This window comes from Pectinophora gossypiella, chromosome 16 (genome assembly GCF_024362695.1).
Source record: "Pectinophora gossypiella chromosome 16, ilPecGoss1.1, whole genome shotgun sequence".
Taxonomy (NCBI): Eukaryota; Metazoa; Arthropoda; class Insecta; order Lepidoptera; family Gelechiidae; genus Pectinophora; species Pectinophora gossypiella.
The window spans coordinates 13417642-13443140 of NC_065419.1; the positions used below are offsets into that span (position 1 = coordinate 13417642).

Genomic DNA, 25499 nt, shown 5'->3' on the forward strand with positions numbered 1-25499 from the left:
GCAAAATGACTCAGCTTGTGATGTAATGGGACCATGTGTTGGTAATATCCACCGCTGCTTTTCAGGCATTTCTTCTTTAGATCATAGATTAGATTCTTACCCTTATCCAGTGGTCGTGAAGTTCTTTTTCTACCTATTCTCCAAGAATCAGTGACTGTCGAGAGGTTAGGTACCTAAGTGGAAATGAAATGAAATGAAACCTGACATAAACTCAAGGTCAAAAGATCCCTAACGTCAACGTCCTAAGACATTCGCGCAAAGCGCTTCGCATCGTCCTTCACTATGCGCTCTGCTAGGGAGTGGACTTCTTTGCCGTCTTCTGTATTTCCCAATGTATATAACCCGGGTGCTTTCAAGGCCAGAGTGAACAGGCACCTTCTGGGCGAGGTCCATCTTAGGCCTCATCAATGCCTTCGGACAAGTCTGGGACCAAGAGCAAACCCATCAAGGGTAAAAAAGACTACAGATATTCCGAACAAATTGGCACTGAAGATTACTTTGTGATGAGAAAAATCTTTTGTTTCAACGAGGAAAATCTACTAATATGGCTGTTGCTTACAATATAGCACAAACTATCGAAGGTGAAGACAGAGTCAGATATCCTACACGGGTAGACATAAAATAGTAAAAACTTCACCAAAGCCAGCATGACGATCCATGATTCAAGAGTTCATATTAATCAGAAATAGGATTTTAACAGGACGGAAAACCTAACCCTCGTTACAAACATACCTACCCATCACCATAACCACACCATAGCCGCAGTAATGCCACATTATTGGATAATCGCAGGTGAATAAGCGCATCTAATAGGACACCAAGCGAAGCGATGAGTTCGAAGACTCGGAAGTCAATGAGGAAGCGTAAGCGCAGCTTTACCTAACAGTGGTCGCACCCGATTGGGCGGGGCGGCAGTCGCGTTCCCGCTGTCGTGTCGAGCGGACGTATGTTGCGCTAATCGCAATTCTCTTTTTAAAAGATGAGTGCGGTTAGCCTACCCTTCCAGAGTTGGTCCGATACAGAGCTGGATTCTGGGTGTTATGGTGTGTTTATGTGTCGTTAATATTGTTCAAATCCTGTCATCCTGTTGTATTTGGTGCAAGGGAGCAATCCCTTCTGAATTCTACCAGAAGGATGAGAAGTATAAAAATATTATCGTCGAAATTTTAGTCGTACATTATTATCAAAACAATGTTCCTAAAAAGCTTAAACTCCAAAGACTTTAAAAGAAACCTGTGTAGATCTTTTTGTTTTTTTTTTTATTTCAAGTTAGGGAAACTCACAAAGAGGAAATTAAATCGAAAACATCTTGACTCTTAATTTTCTCTCCAAATGCGCGGGTTTCAAGTCCCGTCCGATTCAGACATTTTTTTCTCTCTGTAATAATTAGTACAAGTATAGAATTGTTTAATAATTTATCGAAGTCAATTGGGTCGTGTACTAGGTTCAAGATAAATTATAAAATTCTGATTAATACTAAATAAAGACAGATCCAGAACTAACGAAAAATATTTTCTTTTTCTATTTAATTATTTATGAATTTTAATCAAGAAAAACGTAATAATAAGTCCGACATTTTATCTGTGACGTCACAGTGTGCTTTTTCATACAAATTTATGTTTTGAAGTTTAGAAAAAAGTAACTGATTTGACTAGTTGGAAACTAACCTAGTCATTGAAAATCCATCACCATCCCTTTCGCCCTTAAATGGTGATCGTGCGAGTTTTCAAAAGGTTACAAAGTTGCGTTGAACTAGAATTTTCCCGACAGACAAAAGCTACATAACCTACAATGTAATCTACCTTTCTCCTCATATTTTGTTCGAAGTTGTGTAATGTGTGCACTGAATTACCTGATAATTACGTGGAGTTTCCTACCACGGAGGCGATGAGCCGATAAACCCACACATTAACAATACCAAGTTATGTTCTCAAGTATTTCCTGTAAAATGTTTGAAATTCCCATAATTGGAATTTCTACCGGCAGTTTGCTATTTATTAGTACATTACCCGAACCATTCAAGTAGGTAGTTATTTTTTTTTTTTTTTTTTTTTAATTAAGATGGGTTTTCTCACTACTTGGTCAATCCAGTTCCATTTTGATCTGGAATTAGGATTCTGACATGAAGTATCGCTTCGAAGGAAAACATCTTTAAGAAACCCATATTCCCAAGAAATGCATTTTCGGAGGTATATGACCTAACCTGTATTGGGCTGAGTTTCCCTTCGCGGATTGGAAGGTCAGACAGGCAGTCGCTTCTGTAAAAAACCGGACCTGTCAAATTTTCAGGTTAGGTAAACGCACCCTGTGAAAAACGGGATAATGCTAGGAAGGTGATGATGAATTTGTAGCCTAATTGAATAGATGGTCTCACTGTGTAACAAGAAATCGCGACATTTCGCGGAATTCGCCAGTTTTTACAAGTACATCTGGCCAACAACCTGCTTCACTAACCGATTCTCTCTCCCATAGCGTGCTCAGCCTCGGACGCGGACACCGGCAACCCGAGCGGCTGGTTCCTGCACGGCAACCAGCCGAGCAGCGCCGGCGCACCCGCCGCATTGTACCAGCGAGTCAGGGATCTGTTCCACACCCGCTCCCCCGGGCCGCGTGTGCCGGCAGAGGGACAGGAGGCGCCCACTATGACTGGTGAGGATTTTTTTTGACGTGGTTAGGTTAGCGGACCCTGTGAAAAACGGGATAATAATAGGGGGATGATTTTTGACGTGACTTATTGTAGATTCGCCGCAAAAGGCATTAACTACTTGGAAAAAAGTGGAGCGCTGAGGGCTTAAATTGAGGAATTGAAATACCTATTATCATTCATAACATAACATTATAAAAGCTCATGACTATATCGTAATGGGGTAGGCAGAGGTGCGTCCATCGCAAGATGGACTAAGTTCGAGTGTGCGAGCTATTGCTTGTTATATTATCAACTACAACTTTAAATCCGCCGTCGAGCCGTCGTAGCCCAGTTGGTAGAACGCTTGATTCTCACTGTAAAGGTCGCATGTACGAATCCAGCACAGGCCTGAACCAATCATTGTTGAATTTGTTTTCGAACTCATGTTTGGATCATAAATGATTATCACGTGCTCAGCGGTGAAGGAAAACATCGAGAAAAAACCCACAAACCCGAGAAATTCGTTTCGGAATTATATGATCTAACCTGTATTGGGGTGGTTTTCCCTTCGCGGGTTAAAAGGTCAGACAGGCAGTCGCTTCTGTAAAAAACCGGACCTGTCAAATCTAAAGGTTAGGTAAGCGGACCCTGTGAAAACGGGATAACGCTGGGGAAATGATGATTAATAACCTAAATCAAACTATTATATCCCGTCCAGTAAAAGCGGAAGTCCACGGATCGACAGAGGTTGCGCACGAGCATTCTGACAGCGACAGCGGCGCGGAGGCAACCCGCCGCGACCACCACTATGAGGACATCTATATGCCGAGGGAGGAGCAACGGCAGAGGCGCAGGTAAGGTGTTATAATAAATAAATAAATCTTTATCTCAAGTAACCATTGACTCATATGTGTTAGTAAAATGACTTATTTCTAGTGTTAGTAAAAAGAAATGACCGGGGAAAAAGTAGAGTGAATGGTCTTTCTTTTTTTGACGAGACTTATTGTAGATTTGCGCATGTGGCATTAACTACTTGGCCGGACAAATGAGGAGCGCTGAGGGCTCTCACCCGGTACAAACTTTAAGACCTCGGCTCAGGGCGTCGTCTGAAAGGCAGAATATTTGAAGGAATTAATCGACCCTAGCGGGTCGATAGCGATAAACGCTGAATGAGGGAAGTTGGGGAGGCCTGTGCCCTGCAGTGGGACGTGTATAGGCTGTTTGTGTGTTGTGTGAGGGAAGTTGGAAACTACCCTATTGTCATAATCGTTTGCAACTTGGCTCCTGGTGTCTTGTTGCGGAACCAACAGGCCAACAGCATACTTACATTTTGTTGGTTGCGCCACCATTGTTTCTATTACAATGAAACCTGGTTAAGTGAGATATCAAGGGACCTGCAATGTCGTTTCACTTATAGAGGTATTCCACTTACCCAGTGTCTCAGATATACAGGTATAAATAAATATCTGTCTCATTTACAGAGGGTTCCATTAATAGAGGTGAGAATACAGGTTATTTCAGTTATACAGGTGCGATCATTAAATAAAATAACGTGTTATGTATTTTTCAAATAAACATCTGTATGATAGTAAAGCGAAACTAAAAATGAAGGTAATTGAAGCTCAAAATTTGTACTTACGTACTTGGAATTACGTGTGCAATTTGTGGGTAGAATAAGAATGAGTAAACAAACAATGTTATCTCAGTTACAGAGGTTTATGCATATAAAATTTACTCGCTGTCTCAGTTATAGAGGTAACTATGATGATAAATCGAAAGAACGAATCCCAGATATAGAGGCTTACCTCGTCCCACTAACAGGTAATTCAGTGCCAAAGTGTTGGGACCTCAGCATGAGTTTCAGTTATAGAGGTTTCTCACTTATCCAGGTCCCACTTAACCAAGTTTCACTGTATATTGTAAGACCAGAAATAATTGAACCCTAAAAGTATCATCGTGATATGTGTGCGATATAAATTCACATCCTGCGATTGTGATTCCTCGACAAGGACTGTCAATGTTGATAGCTAATGAGGGACCTTCCAGGCTAGGTTCCTCAAACACAATATAGATGGCGTTGCTTTAACGTGATAATCACCTATTTGTTCTTGAAGATGACCCTTGTTATTACCATGATATAAGAAAACGAGGTATGCTCAATCCTATGACAAGCCGCCATTGCTAGCCCATTGATGACGTAAGTGTTACCATTCAATTGGTATCTCCAACATTTCAAGGATGTAAATTTTATTCTTCTTCTTCTTGTCGTTTCGATGGCATTAGATTTCTTCAGCCCAGTATTCCATTAATAATAATAAAAAGACATACAATAATAATAATAATAATAATAAAGTTTATTTAGGTAAAATCTACGACACACATATACATTTACAACATTAAAATATACACACATCATTATTTTATTATTGAAAATTAAGTGAATTACTGACTAATGTATTTAATTAGTATTATTTGTCACATATATAAAAATCATTAAAACTCTACGTAAATCTTTTACTAAAAGTACAACATTTCCTTGCAAAGTAAATTAAAAACATTGGACGTGAGTAATTTATTTTTTACGAAATGGCAACGTAGGGTGGGATGACGTCAGCTGGGCTAACCTTGAAATGCTAGCTGTCAGTTTTGAACATACCTGGGGGGTTAAAATGACCACATCGAAGCAATTCATCTAAGAAAGAAATATTGCTATTCGACATTTGTTTCCATTACGCACTTACTTTTATATGCGCAAATGTCAAATTGCAATATTGCTTTCTTAGATGAATTGCTTCGATGTGGCCATTTTAACCCCCCTGGAATTCTTATGCCATGGTTATTTTAACAAGGTTGTCATCATTTAGACCCAAAAACGAAGATAAACGATGCACATATCTGCTATCAAAGAAGTTAGAAGTTTAAACGAAGGAAAATCTGTACAGCGCCACCTGTATTGTTTTTGAGGAACGTCGCTTGGAAAATCCCTCATTGCAAGAACTATCGATAGTATAGATGGTTTTCAAGGTCACCAATCGATAACTCATCAACAGTATAATAAACGCTCATTACGTCTATTGGTCAAGCTTAGCGTTATATGACGCGTCTGCGCAGATAGCCTGGCCACAGCGGCTGAATGTGGTCGAAAAGCAATAACTGTTTGTGCGCAGGAGTAGCTCGCGCGACTCTGGCAGCCACAGCCGGCCCGGTAGCGCCGCCCTAGTCGTGGATTACACTGCCAAAGACAATAGCAATGAGAAGTAAGTCCTCTTACTTGCTAGGAACTGTTCTGTCGGTATGGGGAATTTTGGGGTGTTACCCTCTTCATGAGAACCTAGTCAAATGGTAAAAGTACCCATTACTTCACTCACTTCTTCTTCTTCTTTTGTGTGGGTTCTGAGATCTACGCCCGACCCGATACAGTTGCATAAATAGTACCTTTCGATTTGTTGGTGTCGCGACCGTGGTGAAGCCATCAAAATGAGTTATGGTCCTTCTTCTTCTATCATGTGAGCCATGAAGTGAATTACCAACCTCATCAACCCTAATGTCAGGGTTATTATTGAGCCACCAAACGCCACTGACACGGCTCATGTAACTATTACTTACTTACATTAGTAAGTAGTAACCGGGAGCAACGGCTTAACATGCCTTTCGAAGCACGGATCATCTTACTTTTGGACAATCTGGTGATCAGCCTGTAATGTCCTAACCAAACTAGGGATCACAAAGTGATTTTTGTGATATGTCCCCACCGGGATTCGAACCCGGGACCTCCGGATCGTGAGCCTTACGCTGGACCACAGAAGCCGTTGGATATGGTCCTGAATTCCCACAGACTATACGTCAATGAGTGAATTTACCCAATTATCCGAAAGTAAAGTGATCCGTGCTTCGAACAGTCAGTTTCGGCTACTATTTACTTACTTATGGAAGTATGCCGTAACATGGCCAATGTCATAGTCCTTTGTTCTCATAGTCCCTGACAGCACACCTTGAGGTCGGTCATTGGTCTGACAACCCCCACGAGAGAGGAAGAGTTCCATAATGGTTCAAGCATGTCCGAGTGCGTCTGCGCGCTCCTCTGTTTTCATACTGACAAGACAGTCGGTTCCTTACAATACAATACAATACAAATATACTTTATTGCACCAAAATGAAAAGAAATCCTTCCTTCCTTCCCCTCCTCTTTCCTTTTTTTCTTTTCCTTTTTTCTTCTCTTTCCTTCTTCCTCTGTTCTTTCCTCGTTCGGTTCCTTTATCGAGCTTTTTGTTTCTTTAATTAAATCTTTTAGACACATTTCATTTTAAATTTACGCGTTTTCACTACATAAGCCTATGCTTGTATTATCAAACATGAATTGAAGCTACATACAATGAACTCTCGCCTATTTCCCACCGCAGTTAGCTGAGACTACAGAATTCAATTTGCTTCGATCCTGACATACTTCTCCTGCTTTCTCCACATTTGAGAGTCTCTCCTCTTCTAATCATTTTATCCCCTGTTGGGATGTAGTTTTCACTCCTCGCGATTTTCTTCTTCTTCTTTTTTCTTCGCCGATACTAAAGCATTTCTAAGGACATTCCCAATTTGGTCAATGTTCGTCCTTCTAGGTCTTTCTCTGCCAGTCCTATCAACAACCTTCGCGTTATATATCGCTTTCGATATGAAGTACCTTTCTTTACCAAATCAAATAGACACTGCTGATTCACGTAATCGCTTCGATGCTGTTTTTTTTTCTTATTACGTATGCTTTATTGGGCAAGGGTGTTGTGTTACAAAGTGCTTTGTTTTTTTTATTGCTTATTAAAAAAATATACTTACTTATTATTAAAGTTACTACAGCTGCAATATAGCAATGAGAATGTAAATCGCGGTTGCAACCAAGCTACATCCAAACTATAATTTTGCTGCTGGACTTGCAGTACAAATGCTGTTCTTAGAATAGAATAGAAATCATTTATTTTAGATAGAAGTAGGTATAGGCACATAGTAGGTATAGGTTCTAGGCATGTTCTGGGTAAGCTCGTTCCATCGTCGACCTCTTCTTCTCCTCGTGGAAGAACGAAGTCAAGAGCAACCCCATCTTAATAAAAAAAGTAGGAGTGAACATAAGAATTAAACCTTATTTCTAAAAAGGGACGTCAGCTCAGCGAAATGTTGTGACACTCCGACATTGAGGGAGTGCCACAACGCTGACTTTCAGCTGTGCGCCAATAATACTAAAAAATAAAAAAGATTAAATCTAAACAATAATGAAACAAATTAATGTGTTAATTAAGTCTGGATTACAATGCATGTGGAGGGTGTATTTGCGTGTGTCGGTTAGTATGTGTGTGTGTGCTCGTTAAATAGGTGTGTGAGAGTGCGTGTATGTATGTGTGAATAGGGTGCATGCCAGTGAGACGTTCTTCTGAATTAGTTGTTAGAGTCTACCTACCTGCAGCTTTGATCTTTATTTTTTATATATTTGATTTGCAATTCGGTTGATTGGGAATTCTTCTATGACTGATATGGGATATTATTTGAGGTCTTATTCCAGTACCCGATCATCGGGACCGATACAGGAGCTGTATGTATAAATTGTAGTTATGGCGAAATAGTTTCCCTGTAAATCTGATGTGTACTGCCCGATCTCGACACATCGATCCCGATGGTTACGGTAGTATAATAAAGCCTATACTAATGTGTGACTTTGTCTCCCAGCCCGATCAAGGCATACGAAGAAGTGACTCCGGCGCAGGAGCCTCAGGGCAAGTCCACGATAGCCACCAAACTTGCCGCCCTCACACATAAAGCTCAGAACTTCGTAAGTATAATTTACAAGTTACCTTTATTATCATTAAGAGGCAAATATTGAGAGTTATTGAGGACAGAAGAGGCAAGATGATTGGACACTCAATTAGATACGACGAATGTATTTAAAACATCATATAAGGGAAGCTGCAAGGATAGAGGGGAAGGGGAAGACCAAGAAGAGCTTACATGGAACAGATTATAGGGAAGGCGTGTCTTGCAAGGAAGTGAAAAAATTGGTCTTTGATAGACGTGCCTGAACGTAGCTCTTAAAATAGTGACGTGACTTATATTATAACTTCTATTTAAAAGGTAAAAAGGTGTTCCTTAATATACAAACTATCTCCCTTATTAGAGTAATTATATTGTAAACATACTAATGTTATATAGAAACTGATTTCCACAACTTCATCTGAAAAATTCTTGCTTACTCTCATGAGAAAAAGTGGGATATTAATATTCTATTATCTTATAAAATTTGCGAAGTTACTAAAGTATAAAACTCTTCTCTAAAACTGTCTCTATTCATAAATATTTGTCATCTTACTTCTGAACGGCCTCGGTGGTCCAGTGGTTGAGCGTTGGACTCACGATCCGGAGGCTCCGGGTTCGAATCCCGGTAGGGAGATATAACAAAAATCACCATGTCAGGGGCCTTTGGCGGTCATTCATAACCCTGACAACAGGGTTGATGAGGCTGGTATTCCACCTCACAACCCACACGATAAGAAGAAGAAGATTTCTGTTACTATTGCAACTGAAGTAGACAAGGAGAGTCATCATCAGCAGAATATAACAATCTCGGGCACATACCTCATCTCAAAATGGGGGTAGTATGGAGCATACTCCACCACGCGGATCCAGCGCGGGTTGACGGTGACCAGTGCCCTGTTTATCAATACTTACAAGCCCTGTGTTACAAGAAATTTTCTTGTAATTTTTTTCATTATTACAAGAATGTGTTTATCAAAACTACACATGTAAATTACGTGTTACAAGTGTCAATATTTATTTTACAATCCCGCAATTTTTTTGGATGTATTTTTTACACGTACTTGTAACTTGTAGCTTGTGAACGTAGACTTGTAAGTTTTGATAAACACGGTACAGAACATTTATTTACGCGAACTCTTCCTCCTCAGGCCAGTCGCCTCTCCTCCGCCGCCGGCAGCCGTCGCGCGTCAGTCTCAGAGGACCCCGTGGTGGTCGCGTCTAATTCCTCAGGGGTGTCGTCCGGAGGAAGTTCAGGGGACGAAGCGCCGCCGCCCCCGCCGCCGCCACCCGCGCCCCCCGCGCCCCCGCCGCCTGTGGTGCTTGAAGAACCAGTTGTCAGACCTTCGGAATTCAGGGGGCGATTGGGTAAGTGGAATTCATAGTTATTTTAGTACCTAAATAGTTCAAGTAAATTGATGGCTTGGTATTTGACTATTAGAAAATTTTAGATAATTTATGACTTGCCATATTTACTTATTCGTAAAGTACATTAGCATTTGTTTGTAATAGACGTTTGATGTAATTTTGAAAATTCAACACCAAATGTAAATTACTTACAACAAAAATGTAAATAAATACCAGAAAGTTAAAAAAACATTATTTATTTAACATTATTATAATTATAAAACATTAATTATATTATCTACTTACCCACTTCTTGTTTTATGGCATCGTATATGTACATTTATTTTTTTATTTTTTTAAACAAAGAAGCAAATTGCCAGTTGATGGCAGGGTTGGCAGAGATCTCATTTAAATATAAAAAATAATTAAGTATCTAAAGGAAAAGAAAATGCATAGAATTGTTTTTTTTTTCATTATTTATTTAGTGCTAGATCTTTTCGCCTGATTACTTTTGACTTTGACCTTCTGATAGTCACGATTAGTTTTATACAGGTAAGTATTTAGAAATAATCAATTTTATTTCAGGATTTCTTTCGCAATTTAGAAATTGATTATTTTAAGTCATATTAAATTAATCATTGTGTGTGGTTCGATCTGTTACATTATTATTTTTAATTTATTTAATGTATTTATTTACTCTAACTCAGGGGTGTCATTTTGGTGGACAGTAAATTGTATTAGATTAAGGTTGTTATTTTTATTTAATAAAAGAAAAAAAAATAAACTTTCAAACGATCGCGAAGAGTAGAAATCTGTTATTCGAGTTCTTCATCCCAACAGGGGGTAAAATGATTAGATTTAGTAACTATACATCTTCTGTAGTTCTGTACAGTCAGAAGCAAATAGTTAGTGACAGTCAAGGTATACATATAGTTAGCAACATCCAGAATGTCCAATAATTAGGGACGTACAAGGCGGCCGTATAGATAGTAACCTCCTGAGTGACGAAAAATATCGGCACAACCTGCGTGTTCAAAAAGTTGGTAACAACCAAATCGTCCCCATATTTTTAAACTGACTTGACTGCTTGGATACCATTGGCGACTGCGCCAATGCCACTGGAGTGTTGTCATATTTACGACGACATAATTGAGAACTATTTGACATTGTAAGCGTCTCGCGAATCTGGATTAGGTTGCTGTAAATTTTTTGAACATGCCTGTTGTGCCGATGTTTTTGGTCACTTAGAGTGTTACTATCTATACGGCCACCTTAAACATAAACAGCCTATATACGTCCCACTGCTGGGCACAGGCCTCCCCTCAGTCAACCGGAGGGGATATGGAGCATACTCCACCACGCTGCTCGGGGTTGGGTTGGTGGAGGTGTTTTTACGGCTAATAGCCGGGACCAACGGCTTAACGTACCCTCCGAAGCACGGAATCATCTTACTTTTTCGCACAATCAGGTGATTCAAGCCTTAAAAGTCCTTACCAAACAAAGGACAGTCTCACAAAGTGATTTCGACAATGTCCCCATCGGGAATCGAACCCGGACCTCCAGATCATGAGCCTAACGCTCTAACCACTAGACCACGGAGGCTTGACAGCCTCCGTGGTCTAGTGGTTAGAGCGTTACCGGCCACCTTGAATATCCCTAATTATTGGACATTGTGGATGTTGCTAACTATATGTATACCTTGACTGTCACTAGCTATTTACTTCTGACTGTACCATTATGTTAAATCTGCAGTTTACTGTTCCAACATGTTGGTATAAAATTAAACTTATTTTTTAACAAAATGTAGCAGTGAAAGTATGTTCGTCATAATCGTAAACACACTGAGGGCAGCTCTGAAGGCCACTTCAAAGATATTCATATAAAAAAACAATAATTATCTTGCATGTGCTCTAACGGATGTGCATCTGTGTGTGATAGATATTTTGGTTTTAGGTGTGCTGTCAAAAATGTGGTTACGACCTGCAACTTCGGTTGTCAGGCCCTTTGTTGGATTAATTTCCTTCTTCTCTTCTAAAAAGGCAATATTGCTATTTGACATTTGTTTGCATTGCGCACTTACTTTTGTATGCGCAATTGTCAAATTGCAATATTGCTTTTTAAATGAATTGTTTCGACGTGGCCTTTATAATCCCCGTGATATTACGTCTTACTTACGTACCATAGACAGTGGTTTCCATGATTTGCTATACTTAAACACAAATCCTTTATCACATCACTGATTCAAGAGCCAATTTTTGGTCGGTGTAGCATTCTCCAAGCTACTTTTTTAGGGGAAAAATAGAGCAGTGGTTTCCTTCTCGCCTTCCGGGCGAATCAAATCGGTATCTCGCTGGTATGCCAACAGTTTGACGTGTCTATCAATTTATTATTTATTTATTTATTAAATCTTAATACTAAAAATACAATTTGTCAATGCCCTGCAAAACTGTTTAAACAGTTTGTCTGTAATTTTGTCGGGTTATAAGCCAATGTAATATACCCTATATTACATTGGCTTATAACCCTTGTTTTAGATTTGAGCTTAAAATTGACGTGTGAATTACATATAATGTTTGTCGATTACCCGTCCCTTTCCTTTTCGTCGGATAAGAAAATGACAGGTATAACTTATTATAAAATTAGACACTGTCTACAGGAATTAGCACCAATATCCGTCTACCTAATTACGAAATCTGAAAACAATTCGACATGTTCATTAATATGAATGAGGAGAGTGCAATTAAAGAGTTTAAATTCGTTCACTTTCTACGAAGCAAATGTGCTGTTAGTAACGACCTGATTCCTCTCTGGCCAAAACAATAAAATGTATGCCTTACATTTTACATTCGAGGCACTTTCCTTTTCGTCTGGACTTTGAATACGAAAAAAACCATTTATTATTAAAGGACACCCTCCGTGGTCTAGTGGTTAGAGCCTTAGGGTTCGATTCCCGATGAGGACATTGTCGAAATTACTTTATGATACTGTCCTTTGTTTGGTTCTGAACACGCCCAACTGTGTTAGTGAAATTTGCACTTGAGATAAATTAATAATGTTAGAGAAGCAAGCCTGGGGACCACAGGACCACAGTGACTTAGAAGCTTACAGTAAACAGTAAGTAATGTTAACTATAGGTTGTCATTGGTCCCGATTCCTGCAGACACCTCCTAATTTTATTTTAAGTATACCCGTCATTTTCTTATCCGCCGAAATGGAAAGGGACGGATTGACAACTGTTAATTTTGAAATGAACGAGTGAATGAATAAATAACCCGGTCGAATAAAATAGGTATCCCGCTGATATTCAACCTTTTTGACATGTGCTGTCAACTTAATTCTGTCAAATTTTGGAAGAGTTAGTTAAGTTTCTGCCTAAAATTTACCGAAATAAATAAAAAACCCAAATAAAATGTTCTTTAAATCGCCCGTCCTTTACCTTTGCAGTGGATAAAAAAATGACAGGTATAACTTAAAATAAAATTAAGTAGATGTGTGTACTGGAATCAGCACCATTATAGTGCTGCATAATAATGACATATGTATAATGAGAAATATAGTAGATCTACAACTGATCACGAGACATTTTAATATTATGCGAGTAAAGATAGAAAGCGGAGTGTCGTTCAAAAACTTGCATTACCACCGCCGCCGCTTGTTTTCGCATTACAAGAGCGCTTTTACTTTTCTGATTTATGAAGTAAAATGTACAGCTATACAACAATTTCTGCTTCTTCATTCTAATTTACTTACTTAATTCTAATTTTAACTTGCTTTCGTTTTAGTATTTATGTTAAAGCATTAGGATAGCTTCGTCATTGGAGTCCTTTAAAGGGCAGGTCAAGGCGAATTTCTCGCCCGCTATATTACAGGGCGTTAGTGACACCGTAAAGTAAACTTTGTGGGATGATTCAGACCATGATCCTGAGTTAATATCAAGTGAAACTTTCCATCTCAAAATTCAATTCAATTCTTTAGGTACTTTTGCGATGGAAAATTCCACTTGATATTAACTCAAAATAATCAGTTGAATCACCCCTCTTAGTATTTGTTACGATGTCACTTACACCCCATACAAGTACATACAAGTAGCCATACAAGTACATATGGGTGTTAGTGACACCGCAACGAATACTGAAGTGGATGATTCAGACCATGACTCTGAGTCGATATTAAGTGGAGTGCCCAGTAGTGGGATGTATGTAGGCTTTATGATTGTTTTGCACAAAAAGTGAGAGCGGAAGTTACAAGTTCTTACGCAAGTTGTGACCAAGTTACGTGCAAAAACTGTTAAGTTACAGCTTCGTCGTCAAGTGACACTTACGTGCAACTTAACGGCACTTGTTTGTGTTCGCATGTGGGGAAAAGTACGGAGAAACCAAGGAAATGGTAAAAGTTTAAGTTTCTGCGAATTGCATGCTTCATTCATGTATGTCAATATCGAATAGGTACGAGTGTTCTAAATGGGAGCGGAAAACCATAAACGACCACAAAAAACCTTGTAAATATTCCTCTTAAAATGTAGCATTTGGTATGACAGCCTAGCCATAGAGGCAGCCAATCTGCTCGCGACACCAAACACTTCAGGACCCCGATACCGACCCCGCCGGCGTGGTCGACGATTTCCCTCAATCAGCGCTTATCGCTATCAAAAGTTACAGTTTCGATACTATTACCTCATCTTACGACCTCCGTGGTCCAGCGGTTGAGCGTTGGGCTCACGATTCGGAGGGCCCGGGTGCGATTCCCGGTGGGACATATCACAAAAATTACTTTGTGACCCCTAGTTTGGTTAGGACATTACAGGCTGATCACCTGATTGTCCAAAAGTAAGATGATCCGTGCTTCGGAAGGCACGTTAAGCCGTTGGTCCCGCTTACTACTTACTGATGTAAGTAAGTGACACCGGGGTTGATGAGGTTGGTACTCCACCTTACCACCCACACGATAGAAGAAGAAGTCCTACTTATCATGATAAAACAAAACGACTTAATTTTATTCACATTTATTTTTTATTGCACACAAACATATCACTTATTAAATTATAAAGACGAGCTTAATTCAAAACTTGAGTTTTCTACCAGCAAACCTCTAAAAAAGACAAGATTCAGAGATCAGTTAACAAAAATGCATAACACAAGAAAATTTTACCCATGTGAGTAGAAAAAAAGTGTCATGTATACGATAATCTATTAGTAATCGCGATAAACATCTAAATAATACATCACATCTCCCTAGCATTCACCCATTGTCCACAGGGTCCGCTTACCTGACCCGAAGATTTGACAGGTCCGGTAGTCCCGCGAAGGGAAAACCGCATTTCTGGGGAATGTGGGGAAACTTTCCTCATGAATTCGAAAAACGATTTAGAAATTCATAGGTTTACGCCCGTGTGTTGGATTTGAACCTGCGACCTTACAGTGAGAGTATAGCGTTTCTCCAGCTGGGGTACCACGGCTGAGTTTTCTACTAGCTTTTTTTTCTACTTGGCCGGACAAATGCAGAGCGCTGAAGGCTCTCACCCGGTACAACGTTTAAGACAACAGGTCTGAGGGTGCCCAGTTGGGCGCGAGTTTTCTACTAGCAAACCTCGGAAAAAGAAAAGAAAAAATGAAAGAAAATATTATCTACGAGAGAAGAAAAATGTGTCATCTATACGATAATCTTTTAGTAATCGCGATAAACATCTTAATAATAGCTTAAGAAAAAGATAATAGTTGGTTTACTATCAATAGTGCGCTCATAATCATTTTACACTTTCAATCACAAATCACAGCTAACGAGGCAAATTACTAATTAGAGCTAACAACACTTATTTTCGCTGAAGTCGGGCAATCAACAAACAGTGTTAGGATTTCAGTGCAGTAACTAGTTGAATGTTTAATTAGTGCAAAATAATTATACAAGTAGGTACCTAGTTGACATACTTTCTTTAGCGTGTTTTGTGTGTTTTTTAAGTTATTTTGTGAGTTTTAATCTCTATATCTGACTGTTTTACTTATCTATTAAATAAACTTAGTATGGATAGTTCAGTGGTAGAATTTGAAGCCATTAAAATTCTTTTAGAGTATAGGCATTTATAAACTATTTCATTTCATTATGTCGATTTTCCGTTGCTGTTTTTGCTGTAAGTACTTACTTATATATAGATAACTGACAAAATTTATTATAAAAATATACTTAATTCCTACTTAAGTACTTTAATAAATATTTTTCTTTCTTTCTGTCAAACACTTCCGAAGTTGTACCTATTTGATAAAACACAAGTTTAATGAATTTTGCATTTGAATTTGGAACATTAATTGAATTTGAATATTAAGAATTAATAATTTTTTACATCATTTTTATTTGGCTCTTAAATTAGTGATAATTTAAGAGCCACGCTCTTGGCGGTGTAGCATTCTCCATACTACTTTTTAGGGAATAATAGGGCAGTGGTTTTTCTCTTGCCTTCCGCCCAATTAATTTTTACATAGTAGCTTTATTGCTAATACTACTAAATAATATTAAATCCGATAATCCTCACAAACATAATTTTACGAGGTGTTAATATTTTTTGTAGAATTAATGATATACTTAAGGTTTATGTGTGTTTGTTATAAATTTTATTCCACCTAATTATATTTTAAGTTATACAAGTCATTTTTTTATCCACCGAAAGGGAAAGGGACAGGCATACAATTGGTGGAAAATACGTCAATTTTAGTCAGAGTCTTAAACAACCTTCTTAAAATTTTAAGTTAGTCAATAACCCGATAGAATTAAGTTGATAGTCCCCGTCATTTGCATACCAGAAAGATACCTATTTCAATCGCCCGGTTTATTCATTCGTTTACTCATTCATTTTAAAATTAAAAGGTTTAGAGTTCTTTTCAGTGCGGTATGTATGCTGGACCTTCCTCCTTCAACTCTAACACTTAATCGAATCATAAATCTTTTTTGTAAATAAAGAGAAGCAATATAGGTAGCAACGACCTCCGTGGTCCAGTGGTTGAGCGTTGGGCTCACGATCCGGAGGCCCCGGGTTCGAATCCCGATGGGGACATATCACAAACATCACTTTGTGATCCCTAGTTTGGTTAGGACATTACAGGCTGATCACCTGATTGTCCAAAAGTAAGATGAAAATAAGATGGTCCCGGTTTCTACTTACTGTAAGTATGTAGTCGTTACACGAGCCATGTCAGGTGCCTTTGGCGGCTCAATAATAACCCTGATACCAGGGTTGATGAGGTTGGTATTCCACCTCATCGAGATGAGGTAATATTGTCGAAACTGTAACTTTCAGTGTAAAAACCTGTCTATCTGTAGCCTTGCTAGACGAAAACCAGTTTCACTTTGGCAATCGCTTTTTTATGAAACATTCGATATAGAAGTCTTACCAATTCGTATAGACACTATTATGTGCAGCCATGTTCCCATTGAGCCGTGACGTTTCTCAACAAAGGCATGTGTTTGCATTTTGTTTGTGTTTCATTAGCTTTTTTTACACCTAACAGCCTCCGTGGTCTAGTGGTTAGAGCGTTAGGCTCACGATCTGGAGGTCCGGGTTCGATCCCCGATGGGGACATTGTCGAAATCACTTTGTGAGACTGTCCTTTGTTTGGTAAGGACTTTTCAGGCTTGAATCACTTGATTGTCCGAAAAAGTAAGATGATTCCGTGCTTCGGAAGGCACGTTAAGCCGTAGGTCCCGGCTATTAGCCGTAAAAAACACCTCCACCAACCCGCATTGAAGTAGCGTGGTGGAGTATGCTCCATACCCCCTCCGGTTGATTGAGGGGAGTCCTGTGCCTAGCTCTGGGACGTATTAGGCTATTTATGTAACTTTTTTTACACCTACAATACATAATACATAACACACGGTCGGAATCCCTATCGGGGTGGGTAGAGTTGAGACACAATTCAGAACATTATCCCGTTTTCTACCTGTCTGACCTTAACCCGCGAAGGGAAAACCAGCCCAATACAGGTTAGGTCACACACCTTCGAAATGCATTTTTCGGGAATGTGGGTTTCCGGACGATGTTTAACAAACAGTAAACAATATAAAAACACATCACATTCATCATCTTCCAGAACCTCAGATTCACTCGACGACGTAATATACGATCCCGACGACCCGATTACTCTAGCCATAGAGGCAGCCTATCAGCTCGCGACACCAAACACTTCAGGACCCCGATACCGACCCCGCCGGCGTGGTCGACGATTTCCCTCATTCAGCGCTTATCGCTATCGACCCACTAGTGTCGATTAATTCTTTCAAATATTTTTTCACTCAGGCGACGCCCCGAGCCGAGGTTCGCGCCCAACTGGGCACCCTCAGGCCTGTTGTCTTAAACGTTGTACCGGGTGAGAGCCTTCAGCGCTCCCCATTTGTCCGGCCAAGTAGTTAATGCCATCTGCGGCAAATCTACAATAAGTCACATCAAAAAAAAAATCACAAACAGATCCACTCTGGTGCATGCCCTTATTTTACTTTATGTATTAACCAAATTATCACAAAGTGATTTCTGTGACATGTCCCCACCGGGATTCGAACCCGGGACCTCGGGATCGTGAGCTCAACGCTCAACCACTAGACCACGGAGACCGTTATTTACTGCTCGATGATAATGATTTACGAGACAGTAACAAGATTTTATTTGTCTGTACAAATAGCCATTTTATAAGAGAATGCTTATTACAATTTCTTTTTTCTGCAGCTATTAAAGAAATCACACATAAGTGAGATGTCCGTATAATGTAGTGGTGTAAGTGGTTAGCGTATGAAAAATACATGAGAAGTATCAACTATCTCGGGGAAAAACTATTTGATTGATCGTCGCATTCTTTCCCGTAAATGTTTAAGCGTTTAACTAAAAAGAAAACGCAAAGAAAATCAAATCATCATCCCCCCAGCGTTATCTCGTTTTTCACAGGACCTGAAGATTTGACAGGTCCGGTTTTTTACATAAGCGACTGCTTGTCTCACCTTCCAACCCGCGAAGGGAAAACTAGCCCAATACAGGTTAGGTCACATCCGAAATACATTTTCCTTCATCGCTCATGATCGAAACATGAATTTGAAAATCGTTGGCTTAGGTCTATGCTTTAATCTGTTCCATGTAAGCTCTTCTTCGTCTTCCCCTTCCTCTCTTTCCTTCTAGCTTTCCTTCAATGATGTTAAAAAAGAAAAGGTTAATGTCGTGTCTAATAGGGAAGTCAAGGAATTGGCCTTTGATAGACTGGAATGGAAAATGCTACACCGACAAGAGCGTGGCTCTTAAATTGATGATGATGAGGTCTATGCTGGGATTCGAACCTGTGAGCTCAAATTGAGAGTCAAGCGTTCTACCAATTATGGGCTACCACGGATCGCAAAACACGAAACGCAAAGTAAATAAAATAAAATAAATGAGCAGCTGAACGCAACGTTTTTTTTTTATTTTATTTACTTAGCGTTATTTTATTTACTTTGAATTCATGTTTGGACATTTTTTTGAACACATACCTAACCCTCCTTTTTGTTTCACCGCAGTCGGGTAAAAATACGTTGCGTTTAGCTGCTTATTATTTACTTATTCCAAAAATTACTTTCTGATCCCTGGTTTGGTTAGGTTTTAACGGAAAGTTCGGTGACGCGTGGGTACTTCATCTTGCGATGGATGTACCTCTGCCTACCCCAATTGGGATCGTTCATCCTTATGTTGTTATCTTAGGACAACACCAAAACTGGCCGTTATTTCCCATCCGTACATTAAAAAAAAGTCTTCCTGTTATTGTGTGGATTGTGAGGTGGAATACCAGCTTCATCAACCCTGGTGTCAGGGTTATGATTGAGCCGCTAAAGGCCCCTGACATGAATCACGTAACGATTACTCACTTAAATCAGTAAATAGTAACCGGGACCAACAGCTTACCGTGCCTTCCGAAGCACGGATCATCTTACTTTCGAACAATCAGGTGATCTGTAATGTCCTAACCAAACTAGGGATCACAAAGTGATTTTTATGATATGTCCTCACCAGGATTCGAACCCTGGGTCTACGGTTATTAAAAAAGTAAAAGCTAATATTTATCGAAATATTTTCAAAGTTATTTATGAAAATAACCGCATATGGTAACGAAGATGTCGTTTCATTAAAAAAACATGTTATGCTCCTAATTAGCGCACATCCGTACATATCTCGCAATTAAGAAAATTGAAATGCGATGTAACAGATCGAACATGCAACCTTGATTTATATTAGATCACGGACAGTCGGACAGATAAGATATTCTTTTTCTAGGTAAGTGTATTTTGTAGGTAAATGTTTATACTAGAATTTCAGCATATGTACTTTAAAATCTTTTTACGTGTTTTATGCTAACCTGTACACTCACTTCCGTTGACTAAGTATGTCGCCATTTTTAAAAAGAAAGTCTTCAACGTTCACTATTTAAAAACGAAATAAGTAGCTAGCACGGATGAAAATCTAGTCAAATGAGATACTTTTTACGAAACATGAAGTCTTTATGGATTTTGTGAAAAAACTGTTACTTATGACGTCAAATTGTATCTTTGACGCAGTCACAGACAATGTAGTCAGAATCGGGACTGTAAATAAACAAATGAATAGCGCAGACAATAGGCTAGATTCCAATTAGTCATTTTACTAAACTTCAAAACGCAAATTTACTATGGAATTTGTATGAAAAAGCACACTGTGACGTCATAGAAAGAAAATGTTTCCGTTAGTTTTAGATCTGTCTTTTTTAGTAATCAGAATTTCATAATTTCTATTGAACATAGTACACGACCCAATGATTGGGGTATTTGTTGATTGCGCGGAGGTGAGTGTACAGGCATCCACGCGCCGCGCGGCTTGCTTGCGCACGCGTTGATGCGAGAACTTTCTCTCCCCGCCCGCGGCAGCAGGCCGGCGCGGCTCGGCGGCGTCCGCAGACGACGAGAGACCGCGGCCCAACCTCGTCAACAAGCAGCCGGCGCTCCCGTTCGTGCCGCCCGCGTTCCCTCACAACGCGCCCGACAGGCTCATCAAACCCTCGGAGTACTTGAAAACAATCACGGCGCCGTGCAAACGCGACGATGCAGCGGCGGAGGCCCGGCCGCCTCCGCCGCCGCCCGTGCCGGACAACGTGCCTCCACCCCCGCCGCAGCCACCACTGTCTCACCAACCTTTAGCGGCAATCAGCAGCGCGGAACTGTCCGCCGTTCGCCTGCGCACCCCTGCAACTAAAACTATGTCCGCGCCACCGCCGGCGAGGTCCGTCAGTCTGCAATGCCTGCCCTCCGCCGCGGAGAACTACAGGAGCGCGAAGACGGACCTAATAGAAGAACTGAAAATGTCCAAAGACATCACCGGGATAAAGAAGCTGAAGGTGGAACGTGCCAGGAGAGAGAGCCTCCAGGATAAGGAGACATTCACGGAGTTCACCAAACGCTTCACGGCGGAGAATTTTGTTGATCAGGTCAGTGGATATTTCTTCTATTTACTTAAAAGATTAAGTTCAGTATTTTTGCACATATAGGAAGTGTTTTTGTAAGTTTTCAGCCATTATTTTCGCGGGTCGTAAGTAACTGAAGAACAAGTAATTAAGCTTAATGAAACGTGAATAATTTCTTTAAAAATCTTAAGTAGTATGGTGTATAGGGATCAATATAATAAAATATAATAAAAAATATATTTTCTATTTATATAGAGTAGACTTCCTTGAATCGAAGATACTTGTGTTGGAATCGGGATTTTGCAACCCAATACAATTTGCTTTACAGTATATCACATTATAGTGCGATAAAGCTAATGTTATTAACATATAATGTCGCGCGATTGATTCGCGCTAGCGCTGTTTCCTAGAAGTTGCAGTTGCATCCGTTGCTCGTAACCTACTGCTCTATTTCCCCCACCCAACACGTTGAGATATCTCTACCAATGTGTAACGGCCGTGAAATTCATCATGACTGGCATATTTTGACCAAATACGCGACAAAGTTAATGATCTCGTAAAGTTTTTGCGGCCATTTTGTATTGAAGATTGACTTATCTTCGCGTTCAATACATCACTGTTTTCTAGAGAGATAATTATAGATCTTTATTACGTACTTACATAATTTCTATATTGATCATAAGATATGAGGAGTCCGGTGGCGCAGCGGTAAACGCGCTCGGTCTGCGATTGTTGAAGTTAAGCAACTTTCGCAAAGGCCGGTCATAGGATGGGTGACCACAAAAAAAAAGTTTTCATCTCGAGCTCCTCCGTGCTTCGGAAGGCACGTTAAGCCGTTGGTTCCGGCTACATTAGCAGTCGTTAATAACCACCAATCCGCACTGGGCCCGCGTGGTGGTTTAAGGCCCGGTCTCCCTATCCATCCATAGGAAAGGCCCGTGCCCCAGCAGTGGGGACGTTATTTTGAGAGCCGTGGTAGCCTAGTTGGTAGAACGCTTCTCACTTTGAGGTGGCAGGTTCGAATCCAGCACAGGCTTAAACCAATGATTGTCGAATTTGTTTTCGAATTCATGTTTGGATCATAAATGATTATCACATGCTCAGCGGTGAAGGAAAACATCGTGAGGAAACCCACATCAAGGTATGTGACCTAACCTGTATTGGGCTGGTTTTTCCTTCGGGGTTGGAAGGTTAGACAGGCAGTCGCTTCTGTAAAAAATCGGACCTGTCATAATATAAAAGAAAAACGGGATAACGCTAGGGAGATGATTAGATATGGTTATCTGATCTAGGCTGTCTTGGCGCGTTTAGGTTATTAGTATAATGTCTCATCATGAATTTCCCAGACAAAAAGTCATTTTCATAAGTACTTATTACATTTTTGTTCTTCATTTTTGTTTGTTGATATATGTATTACATATTTACCTAATACTTCGGAAGGCACGTTTGCCGTTGGTCCCGGTTACTAGGTACTTACTGAGGTACATGTCTCTGTCTTGCTGTCATTCAAATAATCAGCCTGTCATAACGTAAGCTCACGACTATAGCCCAATGCGGTAATCCGAGGTACATCTTTTTTTTTTGACGTGACTTATTGTAGATTTGCCGCAGATGGCATTAACTACTTGGCCGGACAAATGGGGAGCGCTGAAGGCTCTCACCCGGGGTACAACGTTTAAGACAACAGGCCTGAGGGTGCCCAGTTGGGCGCGAACCTCGGCTCAGGGCGTCGTCTGAGAGGAAAAATATTTGAAAGAATTAATCAACCCTAGTGGGTCGATAGCGATAAGCGCTGAATGAGGGAAATCGTCGACCACGCCGGCGGGGTTGGTATCGGGGACCTGAAGTGTTTGGTGTCGCGAGCTGATTGGCTGCCTCTAGGGCTAGAGGTACATCTATAGCAAGATGAACTAAGTACCCACATCGAACTTTCTGTTAGACGACCGTGATATGTGGTGAGCCGGTGGTGGCCGCCAATCGCCCATAACATATCTATTATGACAATTTATAAAGGACACAATCCCTCTGTCGGATTTTACGACATGCCCGGGACAAGAAGCAGCTGAACGTATTCTTCTTTTATTCGCCCCCAGTACCGCAAAGAAACTTATTTAGAAGTATTAGGTCTTCTTCTTTCGTGTGGCTTGTGAGGTGGAGTACCAACCTCATCAACCCTGGTGTCAGGGTTACTATTGACCCGCTAAAGGCCCCTGACATGGCTCATGTAAAAGTAGTAACCGCGATCAACCGCTTAACATGGCTTCCGAAGCACGGATCGTGTGTTCGGGTAGATCTATTTATGTAAATATGTAATGAAAATGAAGCATTTCAATTTATGAATGACACCCACTGTTACTTGAGTGAACGTAACATATTTATTTACTGTTATACTTATCCAACCGTAAAATTGACCATTTTATTTGTTTGTGTTCGCTTCTGTTATATGCAAAACACCTTACAACACAATAATTGAATGGTTTTTGTAATAGTAATGTCTTATTTAGTTACTTTAGAGTTTCTTATTGAAATACTTATCTATTTCAAATTACATATTATTATTATTGCGTATGACAGACAAAAATAAATTATCCTGCGTGGATCATATATATAGCTGAAGCTCCCCTAACCAAGTCTCTTCCGCATCCGTCATACAATGCAGCTCGGCTATGCCACCTGGGAACCGGTGTAGAAGGCACTCGTTCACTATGTGAGATATGGTTTAATCCGGGTGACCACATTCACAGTATGGCGACTCGAAATTCGATGGCGAAATTACATATTATATCATAGCATTACATCTTTATTTTAAAAGAACATTTAGGATCCTGTGCTGAGGTTTTTCTTGCAGCTTCTTTTCCCCGGCTATATAGGTTGTGAGAAGTAGTTTTAGACGGATGAGACGTTCGTTACGTACAAATTGAGGATTCAAAGTGTGACTATGTTACCTACTGAATAAAGATACTTTAGAATTTGAATTATCCCCGAAGGGATCAGCGGAGTTGTACAGTTTATACATCCACTCTTCGCCAGCTATTTTCAAGTCCCATGTAATAGAGGGCGAGCCTATTGGCATTGCTGAATTTGTGAATAATATGTAAAAATAAAACTATGCCACTCAGATTATTAGATCTAACTGGGAGTGAAGAGCGACGCCTCCTAACACAGACTTTGTAGTCTAGAAGGAGTCATCATTATGTAAAATAAAATTGTAACTCTGTTTTAATCTATAAAGATATTTTATAATATTATTATGTTTGTCATTTCCATGTCTCGGGACTATGGAGTCCCGGACTTTTGGAAGGCGTCCGTGAGGCCGAAGCCAACACGTGTAGAGGTCCCTTAAAATAATTTAATCTAAATGTGATGTGACACCAACCGGCGATTATCCCTGTATGCACTAAGGGAATGCACCCAAAGACAATCCCCGGTTCTTGTAGGACTATTGCAGTTTATGGGAACACAAGGAATTGGGCTATTTGGTTGGGGGTTGGTGGACCGGATACTGGGGCTATGGGGAACTATGGCGCCTGCTCGACCAATGTTGGTAACAGGGATACAATGAGTAGGCGGTGTCTCGCCACTCACTGGATGGGTCACCTGTCTATCCATAATTACAAATGTACCCTTTATGATATTATTATTATTTGTATGTCGTTTCCATATCTTGTTATTGCTATAAACCGGCACAACTCCTGGAAACGATATCAATTTATCTATGATCTAAACATTAATTCAAACTCATAAAGTGGAATTCTGATAGATACAGATCTACATAGGTTCACTAATGTATCGAATAGTCAACACCTTCCTTGCGTTATAACGGTATACCGTTTTCACATACTTCCGAAACGCATTTCTCGGGTATATTGGGTTTCCTCACGCTGTTTTCCCCTCACCGATGAACACGCGACAATCATTTATGATCAAAACATGAATTTATGAATGAACTTGCTATTGTACAGATGAATATAAGTATTAGAGGTATTTTAAAATCATGCTTAGCATTGGTACCTACATAATTAAAACTAAATCAGTTCTAGTTTTGAATAAATATTTTTTTGACGCTAAGTACTTCCGGGCACTCGAAAAATAATGTATTTTTCTTTTTTTAACCGACTTAACTGTCAATTTCACTGGGATTTAAAAAAATAATTAATTCGTATTATTGCATAAAAGAGTGTACATTTCTTTTGTAAATATAATTATTAAATCGTAATATTCGTTATTAATTTAATAATTTCGTTTTTTTATAAATGGATATTACATAATTATGTTATATCTTATGAGGGATAGGAAAACTTATCGGTAAATAC

General features: G+C 39.8%; 1 protein-coding gene across 5 annotated transcripts in view; it reads left to right on the forward strand.

Annotated features, from left to right (window-relative positions):
* The window catches only part of LOC126373765 (espin), a 161570-nt gene that overhangs the window by 121649 nt on the left and 14422 nt on the right, over positions 1–25499 (forward strand). For 3 of the 5 annotated variants that reach the window (XM_050020046.1, XM_050020042.1, XM_050020044.1), the window contains 6 exons: positions 2473–2649; positions 3345–3480; positions 5794–5883; positions 8330–8432; positions 9562–9778; positions 20654–21210. In XM_050020046.1, coding sequence (XP_049876003.1) covers positions 2473–2649; positions 3345–3480; positions 5794–5883; positions 8330–8432; positions 9562–9778; positions 20654–21210 — 1280 coding nt within the window. The remainder of the gene's footprint in view (positions 1–2472; positions 2650–3344; positions 3481–5793; positions 5884–8329; positions 8433–9561; positions 9779–20653; positions 21211–25499) is intronic. The other 2 variants (XM_050020043.1, XM_050020045.1) reach the window with 2 other exon arrangements.